Source organism: Leptopilina heterotoma, unplaced genomic scaffold (genome assembly GCF_015476425.1).
Source record: "Leptopilina heterotoma isolate Lh14 unplaced genomic scaffold, ASM1547642v1 Lhet_65, whole genome shotgun sequence".
In the NCBI taxonomy this organism is placed as follows: Eukaryota; Metazoa; Arthropoda; class Insecta; order Hymenoptera; family Figitidae; genus Leptopilina; species Leptopilina heterotoma.
In genome coordinates, this window is record NW_025111152.1 from 5,419,418 (window position 1) to 5,430,436 (window position 11,019).

General features: G+C 36.5%; 1 protein-coding gene across 1 annotated transcript; it reads left to right on the plus strand.

Annotated features, from left to right (window-relative positions):
- The first annotated feature begins 2,037 nt into the window (after nt 1-2,037).
- On the plus strand, nt 2,038-3,909 carry LOC122509998. The gene has a single exon (XM_043624365.1). The coding sequence runs from the start codon at nt 2,038-2,040 to the stop codon at nt 3,907-3,909; it is 1,872 nt and encodes a 623-aa protein (XP_043480300.1).
- Nucleotides 3,910-11,019: the final 7,110 nt, after the last annotated feature.

Consider the following 11,019-nt stretch of genomic DNA (forward strand, 5'->3'; position numbering starts at 1 on the left):
ACAATAAGTAATAAATAATAAATAATAAACAATAAGTAATAAGTAATAAGTAATAAGTAATAAGTAATAAATAATAAATAATGAATAATAAGTAATAAGTAATAAGTAATAAGTAATAATTAATAAATGATAAATAATAAATAATAAATAATAAACAATAAATAATAAATAATAAATAATAATTAATAAATGATAAATGATAAATAATAAATAATAAATAATAAATAATAAGTAATAAATAATAAATGATAAATAATAAATAATAAATAATAAACAATAAATAATAAGTAATAAATAATAAATAATAAACAATAAACAATAAATAATAAATAATAAATAATAAATAATAAGTAATAAATAATAAATAATAAATAATAAATGATAAATAATAAATAATAAATAATAAACAATAAATAATAAGTAATAAGTAATAAATAATAAATAATAAACAATAAACAATAAACAATAAATAATAAGTAATAAGTAATAAGTAATAAGTAATAAGTAATAAATAATAAATAATAAATAATAATAAAAAATAGTATTAAACAATCAACTATAAATACATAAATAAAGTACAATAATTCTTGTTAAAGCCAAAACAGTCAAAAAGTCTTTGTTTTATTTAATAAAGTAGATAAATAATAATATTTGCAAGAAAAGTGCTAGTTTACTTAAATGTTAATGCAGTAGAAAATTGTTGATTACTGTACTTTGAAAAGAGTGCAGGAAAGTATACTTTTCCGCACTCAGTGCAGGAAAGTGTACTTTCCTGAACTCTTTTCTGCAAAGCATAGCATACTAAACTGTAGTATACTATACTAAAACCATTTTAAATGGCTGTTTTAATACTCAGGTTTTATACAAAGCACAGGGTACACCTCGTACGAAAGAAGCTATTATTAGACGAAAGTAATCTTCATTTTGTTTTTGGGGGTATTGGTACCAGACACTTATCTATTTGGTTGTTTAATTCGTCTGACAAGAACAAGATTTAAACTGCAACTATTAGAGGAAGGCATTGATTCTAATGATTTATTAACCAAAGACAAAATATGTAGATTTTAAGAAGCAAATAATTAATGACCTGGTCCCAGCCTCCAAAGACAAAATGGAGATTATTTCTATTTGCTTCACCATAAAGCAAGTCAGTAAATGCTCGAGTTCTATGAATAGTAAAACCACATTATCAATATCAAGCATACGATTTTCATTTGTTTTTCAATTCACATAGGGCATACGGCCTTCACTTGTTTTCATCTCGTAAAAGACATGTTATTGTCAGTTATTTTTGACGGGCAAGAACATACGACTGTCAATTGTTTTTATAGGATTCAAGATACATGTTTTTCATGTGTTTTCAACGCATGTAACACGTACTACTGTCATTTGATTTCAACTCACTCATGACATACGATTGTCAGTTGTTTTCATCTAAAAATCATACGACTATCATTTGTTTTTGGAGGACTTTAGTACACATGGTCATTGTGTTTTCAACGCATGTAGCACATACAACGGTCATTTGACTCAACCCACATACAATTGTAAGTTGTTTTCATCATAAAAGGACATACGATTGTCATTTGTTTTTCGAAGCCATTTGGAAAGTCGTATTAATGCTTTATATTTAATGTGGTTTCACCATTCATAGCATTCGAGCATTTACTATTTTGCTTTATTGTAAGATGCATAGATTCATAAAGAAGGTTTAACTTTTTTTGTCTATGTGAAACTTTTTTCTGCATTCATACTTGTGAATGATACATGTATGTTATAATTATATTGTGGTGATTGCGTGCAATAATTGTATTGAGTGAATGTGTTTAAAATGGCTTTATTTGGTCGCATGCGGTGTTTTGTATGCGATAATGCTTTTATTCCGCGAGTTATGGTGCGATTAGATGGAGTCGAAAATGATGTTAAAGAGAAATCGCAATTACGAGACGTAACGAAGCACAACGACCTGCCGCTGATATGAATCCTGAGAGACGTATCTGTAATAATTGCAATATTACTATTTCACGAGAGATACGAATGTTGGAGGAAGATCCTCAGTGTATGAGATTAAATGTCATATCTCAGACATCTTCTCACACTTGTGTTGTCTGCAATGCTCCTAACAATGTTCATAGGCTTTCGTTAAACTCTAGAGTAAACATTTTTGTTAAACGAAATATATATATTCCAGTTAACAACGTTTGTTGCAATGAACATTTGGATGAGAGCGGTTTCCTTCAAGCTGACATTGTTGATCAGCTTAGATTCATAAATAGGCCGTACATAATAAGAGGTCGAGAATTGCAATCACTGCTGGAAGCTCTACGTGGAGAAGTATTTAATGTCGCTCAGGGTAAATTCAATGATGAGCATGGATTGACAGACCAGGAATGTAATGTGCTAACTTCATTATCAAAGGAACAATTTCTTGATTTGTTTGCTTATTGTGAAAATGCAATTGAAGTACCTGGTGGACATCGCTATGTTTCTAAGAAAGATCTTCTGTGTTTTCTTACAAAATTACGTCAAGGTCTAAGCGATGAATTACTACGTGTAATGTTTAATTATTCTTCGAGACAAGCTACTAGTCTAGCAATTGCAACAGTTAGAAAAACATTAATGCAACAGTTCGTAGTTGAAAATATAGGGTTCGCAGCTATTTCAAGGGATGAGTTTATTGAAAGGCATACTACTGACTTTTCGAATAAGTTGTATAATCCAGATCCTGAAAATCCAAAAGCAATTATTTACAATGATTGCACTTATTTGGATATTGAAAAAAGTTCTTGTTTTAAAGCATTGCGACAATCCTTTTGCGTTCATAAATCTAAACATTTGGTTAAACCTTCGGTGTTGGTGGCTTCAGATGGATATATACTCGATATTCAAGGACCATATTTTTCAAATGCGAAAAATAATGATGCAAAAATCTTAATAAAAGAGTTCCAAAGAGATATTAATGGCATGCGTAGATGGATTCAACCTGAAGATATTTTCGTTGTCGATCGAGGATATAGAGACGCAATTCCATTTCTTGATAGAGTTGGTATTGTGCCTAAAATGCCACCTCTATTGGACCGTAATCAGAGACAGTTTACTACTGAGCAGGCAAATGAATCGCGTCTAATAACGAAAACAAGATGGATAGTAGAAGCAATTAATGGACATTTAAAAATAATGTTTAAATTCTTTTCGGGCACTATCTCTACATCTCACGTTCCAAATCTTTCAGATTTTCTTCGGATTGCAGGAGCAATAATTAATAAGTATCGAGGTCCAATAACAATGGAAGGAGCGAATGAAGAGATGGCTCAAGAAATGTTAAATCGCAGTACAATGCCTAACGTCGTACAAGCGAGAGTAGAGTTAGAAAATCTGCAAAATAGAAGAGCACGATGGGTTCTATTGACTGCTGCTCATGTTCCTCTTTTTCCACAACTGACTGTCAATTACCTTAAAGATTTAACAACTGGAACGTACCAGTTACATCTTGCTCCATCTTACGTACAAGATACCATATTAAGAGCAGAAGAAGAGGATGAGAACGATGACATTGAACAGGCAATTGAAATAGACAACACTCAAATTGAAGAAGGTTTTATTCGTCTACGTATCTACTCAAGATTTACAAATGCAAAACGGCATCAAATATGGATTGTCTTTAATACAGAGTACAACCCAGAGAATGATCAAGACCAGGATAACAATCCCATTCTAGGGTACTACTGCATATGCAAGGTAGGAGCCCGAACATTAGGTGCGTGTGCTCACATCACATCCATTCTCTGGTTTTTAGGATACGCTAGACACGAGGATAACGTTAGATATCCTTCAACACGATTATTAAGAACTGTGCAAAACGCTGCAATGGATGTTGACAACCATGAAATAATAGACCCCTACATTTAAAACAAACCCGGACAAAAAAAACTCTTGCTCTTAATGGCTAGAAAAATCGCTACTTCTTGCCTTAACTGGCTGGAACTATGATTTCCTGCCTTAAATGGCCGGAGGATATGTTACTTCTTTCCTTGATTGGATGGAAGTAACACATTCTTGCCTTAACTGGCTGGAACTATGATTTCCTGCCTTAAATGGCCGGAGGATATGTTACTTCTTCCCTTGATTGGATGGAAGTAACACATTCTTGCCTTAACTGGCTGGAACTATGATTTCCTGCCTTGAATGGCCGGAGGATATGTTACTTCTTCCCTTGATTGGATGGAAGTAACACATTCTTGCCTTAACTGGCTGGAACTATGATTTCCTGCCTTGAATGGCCGGAGGATATGTTACTTCTTCCCTTGATTGGATGGAAGTAACACATTCTTGCCTTAACTGGCTGGAACTATGATTTCCTGCCTTAAATGGCCGGAGAGGATATGTTACTTCTTCCCTTGATTGGATGGAAGTAACACATTCTTGCCTTAACTGGCTGGAACTATGATTTCCTGCCTTAAATGGCCGGAGGATATGTTACTTCTTCCCTTGATTGGATGGAAGTAACACATTCTTGCCTTAACTGACTGGAACTATGATTTCCTGCCTTGAATGGCCGGAGAGGATATGTTACTTCTTCCCTTGATTGGATGGAAGTAACACATTCTTGCCTTAACTGGCTGGAACTATGATTTCCTGCCTTAAATGGCCGGAGGAAATGTTACTTCTTCCCTTGATTGGATGGAAGTAACACATTCTTGCCTTAACTGGCTGGAACTATGATTTCCTGCCTTAAATGGCCGGAGGATATGTTACTTCTTCCCTTGATTGGATGGATGTATACATTCTTGCCTTAACTGGCTGGAACTATGATTTCCTGCCTTAAATGGCCGGAGAGGATATGTTACTTCTTCCCTTGATTGGATGGAAGTAACACATTCTTGCCTTAACTGACTGGAACTATGATTTCCTGCCTTGAATGGCCGGAGGATATGTTACTTCTTCCCTTGATTGGATGGAAGTAACACATTCTTGCCTTAACTGGCTGGAACTATGATTTCCTGCCTTGAATGGCCGGAGGATATGTTACTTCTTCCCTTGATTGGATGGAAGTAACACATTCTTGCCTTAACTGGCTGGAACTATGATTTCCTGCCTTAAATGGCCGGAGAGGATATGTTACTTCTTCCCTTGATTGGATGGAAGTAACACATTCTTGCCTTAACTGGCTGGAACTATGATTTCCTGCCTTAAATGGCCGGAGGATATGTTACTTCTTCCCTTGATTGGATGGAAGTAACACATTCTTGCCTTAACTGGCTGGAACTATGATTTCCTGCCTTGAATGGCCGGAGGATATGTTACTTCTTTCCTTGATTGGATGGAAGTAACACATTCTTGCCTTAACTGACTGGAACTATGATTTCCTGCCTTGAATGGCCGGAGGATATGTTACTTCTTCCCTTGATTGGATGGAAGTAACACATTCTTGCCTTAACTGGCTGGAACTATGATTTCCTGCCTTAAATGGCCGGAGGAAATGTTACTTCTTCCCTTGATTGGATGGAAGTAACACATTCTTGCCTTAACTGGCTGGAACTATGATTTCCTGCCTTAAATGGCCGGAGGATATGTTACTTCTTCCCTTGATTGGATGGATGTATACATTCTTGCCTTAACTGGCTGGAACTATGATTTCCTGCCTTAAATGGCCGGAGAGGATATGTTACTTCTTCCCTTGATTGGATGGAAGTAACACATTCTTGCCTTAACTGACTGGAACTATGATTTCCTGCCTTGAATGGCCGGAGGATATGTTACTTCTTCCCTTGATTGGATGGAAGTAACACATTCTTGCCTTAACTGGCTGGAACTATGATTTCCTGCCTTGAATGGCCGGAGGATATGTTACTTCTTCCCTTGATTGGATGGAAGTAACACATTCTTGCCTTAACTGGCTGGAACTATGATTTCCTGCCTTAAATGGCCGGAGAGGATATGTTACTTCTTCCCTTGATTGGATGGAAGTAACACATTCTTGCCTTAACTGGCTGGAACTATGATTTCCTGCCTTAAATGGCCGGAGGATATGTTACTTCTTCCCTTGATTGGATGGAAGTAACACATTCTTGCCTTAACTGACTGGAACTATGATTTCCTGCCTTGAATGGCCGGAGGATATGTTACTTCTTCCCTTGATTGGATGGAAGTAACACATTCTTGCCTTAACTGGCTGGAACTATGATTTCCTGCCTTAAATGGCCGGAGGAAATGTTACTTCTTCCCTTGATTGGATGGAAGTAACACATTCTTGCCTTAACTGGCTGGAACTATGATTTCCTGCCTTAAATGGCCGGAGGATATGTTACTTCTTCCCTTGATTGGATGGATGTATACATTCTTGCCTTAACTGGCTGGAACTATGATTTCCTGCCTTAAATGGCCGGAGAGGATATGTTACTTCTTCCCTTGATTGGATGGAAGTAACACATTCTTGCCTTAACTGGCTGGAACTATGATTTCCTGCCTTAAATGGCCGGAGGATATGTTACTTCTTCCCTTGATTGGATGGAAGTAACACATTCTTGCCTTAACTGGCTGGAACTATGATTTCCTGCCTTGAATGGCCGGAGGATATGTTACTTCTTCCCTTGATTGGATGGAAGTAACACATTCTTGCCTTAACTGGCTGGAACTATGATTTCCTGCCTTAAATGGCCGGAGAGGATATGTTACTTCTTCCCTTGATTGGATGGAAGTAACACATTCTTGCCTTAACTGACTGGAACTATGATTTCCTGCCTTGAATGGCCGGAGGATATGTTACTTCTTCCCTTGATTGGATGGAAGTAACACATTCTTGCCTTAACTGGCTGGAACTATGATTTCCTGCCTTGAATGGCCGGAGGATATGTTACTTCTTCCCTTGATTGGATGGAAGTAACACATTCTTGCCTTAACTGGCTGGAACTATGATTTCCTGCCTTAAATGGCCGGAGAGGATATGTTACTTCTTCCCTTGATTGGATGGAAGTAACACATTCTTGCCTTAACTGGCTGGAACTATGATTTCCTGCCTTAAATGGCCGGAGGATATGTTACTTCTTCCCTTGATTGGATGGAAGTAACACATTCTTGCCTTAACTGCTGGAACTATGATTTCCTGCCTTAATGGCCGGAGGATATGTTACTTCTTCCCTTGATTGGATGGAAGTAACACATTCTTGCCTTAACTGGCTGGAACTATGATTTCCTGCCTTAAATGGCCGGAGGATATGTTACTTCTTCCCTTGATTGGATGGAAGTAACACATTCTTGCCTTAACTGGCTGGAACTATGATTTCCTGCCTTGAATGGCCGGAGGATATGTTACTTCTTCCCTTGATTGGATGGAAGTAACACATTCTTGCCTTAACTGGCTGGAACTATGATTTCCTGCCTTGAATGGCCGGAGGATATGTTACTTCTTCCCTTGATTGGATGGAAGTAACACATTCTTGCCTTAACTGGCTGGAACTATGATTTCCTGCCTTAAATGGCCGGAGGATATGTTACTTCTTCCCTTGATTGGATGGAAGTAACACATTCTTGCCTTAACTGGCTGGAACTATGATTTCCTGCCTTAAATGGCCGGAGGATATGTTACTTCTTCCCTTGATTGGATGGAAGTAACACATTCTTGCCTTAACTGACTGGAACTATGATTTCCTGCCTTGAATGGCCGGAGGATATGTTACTTCTTCCCTTGATTGGATGGAAGTAACACATTCTTGCCTTAACTGGCTGGAACTATGATTTCCTGCCTTGAATGGCCGGAGGATATGTTACTTCTTCCCTTGATTGGATGGAAGTAACACATTCTTGCCTTAACTGGCTGGAACTATGATTTCCTGCCTTAAATGGCCGGAGGATATGTTACTTCTTCCCTTGATTGGATGGAAGTAACACATTCTTGCCTTAACTGGCTGGAACTATGATTTCCTGCCTTAAATGGCCGGAGGATATGTTACTTCTTCCCTTGATTGGATGGAAGTAACACATTCTTGCCTTAACTGACTGGAACTATGATTTCCTGCCTTGAATGGCCGGAGGATATGTTACTTCTTCCCTTGATTGGATGGAAGTAACACATTCTTGCCTTAACTGGCTGGAACTATGATTTCCTGCCTTGAATGGCCGGAGGATATGTTACTTCTTCCCTTGATTGGATGGAAGTAACACATTCTTGCCTTAACTGGCTGGAACTATGATTTCCTGCCTTAAATGGCCGGAGGATATGTTACTTCTTCCCTTGATTGGATGGATGTATACATTCTTGCCTTAACTGGCTGGAACTATGATTTCCTGCCTTAAATGGCCGGAGGATATGTTACTTCTTCCCTTGATTGGATGGAAGTAACACATTCTTGCCTTAACTGACTGGAACTATGATTTCCTGCCTTGAATGGCCGGAGGATATGTTACTTCTTCCCTTGATTGGATGGAAGTAACACATTCTTGCCTTAACTGGCTGGAACTATGATTTCCTGCCTTGAATGGCCGGAGGATATGTTACTTCTTCCCTTGATTGGATGGAAGTAACACATTCTTGCCTTAACTGGCTGGAACTATGATTTCCTGCCTTAAATGGCCGGAGAGGATATGTTACTTCTTCCCTTGATTGGATGGAAGTAACACATTCTTGCCTTAACTGGCTGGAACTATGATTTCCTGCCTTAAATGGCCGGAGGATATGTTACTTCTTCCCTTGATTGGATGGAAGTAACACATTCTTGCCTTAACTGGCTGGAACTATGATTTCCTGCCTTGAATGGCCGGAGGATATGTTACTTCTTTCCTTGATTGGATGGAAGTAACACATTCTTGCCTTAACTGACTGGAACTATGATTTCCTGCCTTGAATGGCCGGAGGATATGTTACTTCTTCCCTTGATTGGATGGAAGTAACACATTCTTGCCTTAACTGGCTGGAACTATGATTTCCTGCCTTAAATGGCCGGAGGAAATGTTACTTCTTCCCTTGATTGGATGGAAGTAACACATTCTTGCCTTAACTGGCTGGAACTATGATTTCCTGCCTTAAATGGCCGGAGGATATGTTACTTCTTCCCTTGATTGGATGGATGTATACATTCTTGCCTTAACTGGCTGGAACTATGATTTCCTGCCTTAAATGGCCGGAGAGGATATGTTACTTCTTCCCTTGATTGGATGGAAGTAACACATTCTTGCCTTAACTGACTGGAACTATGATTTCCTGCCTTGAATGGCCGGAGGATATGTTACTTCTTCCCTTGATTGGATGGAAGTAACACATTCTTGCCTTAACTGGCTGGAACTATGATTTCCTGCCTTGAACATTCTTGCCTTAACTGGCTGGAACTATGATTTCCTGCCTTAAATGGCCGGAGGATATGTTACTTCTTCCCTTGATTGGATGGATGTATACATTCTTGCCTTAACTGGCTGGAACTATGATTTCCTGCCTTAAATGGCCGGAGAGGATATGTTACTTCTTCCCTTGATTGGATGGAAGTAACACATTCTTGCCTTAACTGACTGGAACTATGATTTCCTGCCTTGAATGGCCGGAGGATATGTTACTTCTTCCCTTGATTGGATGGAAGTAACACATTCTTGCCTTAACTGGCTGGAACTATGATTTCCTGCCTTGAATGGCCGGAGGATATGTTACTTCTTCCCTTGATTGGATGGAAGTAACACATTCTTGCCTTAACTGACTGGAACTATGATTTCCTGCCTTGAATGGCCGGAGGATATGTTACTTCTTCCCTTGATTGGATGGAAGTAACACATTCTTGCCTTAACTGGCTGGAACTATGATTTCCTGCCTTAAATGGCCGGAGGAAATGTTACTTCTTCCCTTGATTGGATGGAAGTAACACATTCTTGCCTTAACTGGCTGGAACTATGATTTCCTGCCTTAAATGGCCGGAGGATATGTTACTTCTTCCCTTGATTGGATGGATGTATACATTCTTGCCTTAACTGGCTGGAACTATGATTTCCTGCCTTGAATGGCCGGAGGATATGTTACTTCTTCCCTTGATTGGATGGAAGTAACACATTCTTGCCTTAACTTATTATTTATTATTTATTGTTTATTGTTTATTATTTATTACTTATTATTTATTGTTTATTGTTTATTATTTATTACTTATTACTTATTATTTACTATTTATTATTTATCATTTATTTTTTATTGTTTATTATTTATTATTTATCATTTATCATTTATTATTTATTATTTATTATTTATTGTTTATTAATTATCATTTATTATTTATTATTTATTATTTATTATTTATTATTTATTAAAGTAAACTTGTTTTAACATTATTGGTTACCTATGTACGTTTATTAATTCTATCCCGCATATGTTGCGATTTTTGGTGTTTGACCTTTAATGAATGCTAGCGAGTAAATCAACCCGGAAATCGATATTTTGTCAGAGGAAAATCTTTTTTAGAATTACATTTTACATACTTTCTGTAAGTATTAATTAATTTGACCGAAAGTTTTTTTCTATGTATTTTGTGCGGGGTCCTTTCATCCTTCTTAACTTTAACCTTCTAAAAAAATACTTTTTCCGAACAAAAGTCAAAGTGTTTCCAAATGTTAAAGGAAACCATAAATTGTAATAAAACCTATGACCAGATGTCTAAACAACGACCTTTTTAAGGGTACAGTCGAGAGTGCATACATATACACATTCTAAAATGCGTTTAAATAATAGAAAACGTTAATTTTCATTTGCAAATGAATAATAAATAAAACAATAAATAAAAAAGATAAATAATTAATATTTTAATATTATTAATAATGCGTATAAATAAATATTTATTGTTTATAAAATAATTAATAACAAATAAATATCCACAAAGAATAATTATAAACAATAAACCAATAATAATTCACAAATTATTAACAATTTATAAAAAATAAATGATCATAAAATCGAAATAAATAATTAAATAATTCGACAATTACGTTAAAAATTACGATAAAATTAAAATTCAAAAACCTACATACATTTAAAAATTACAAACAATTAAACTA

Excerpts from the sequence above, each read along its gene's own strand:
- LOC122509998 (XM_043624365.1), top strand. The coding sequence starts at position 2,038 with ATGTTGGAGGAAGATCCTCAGTGTATGAGATTAAATGTCATATCTCAG.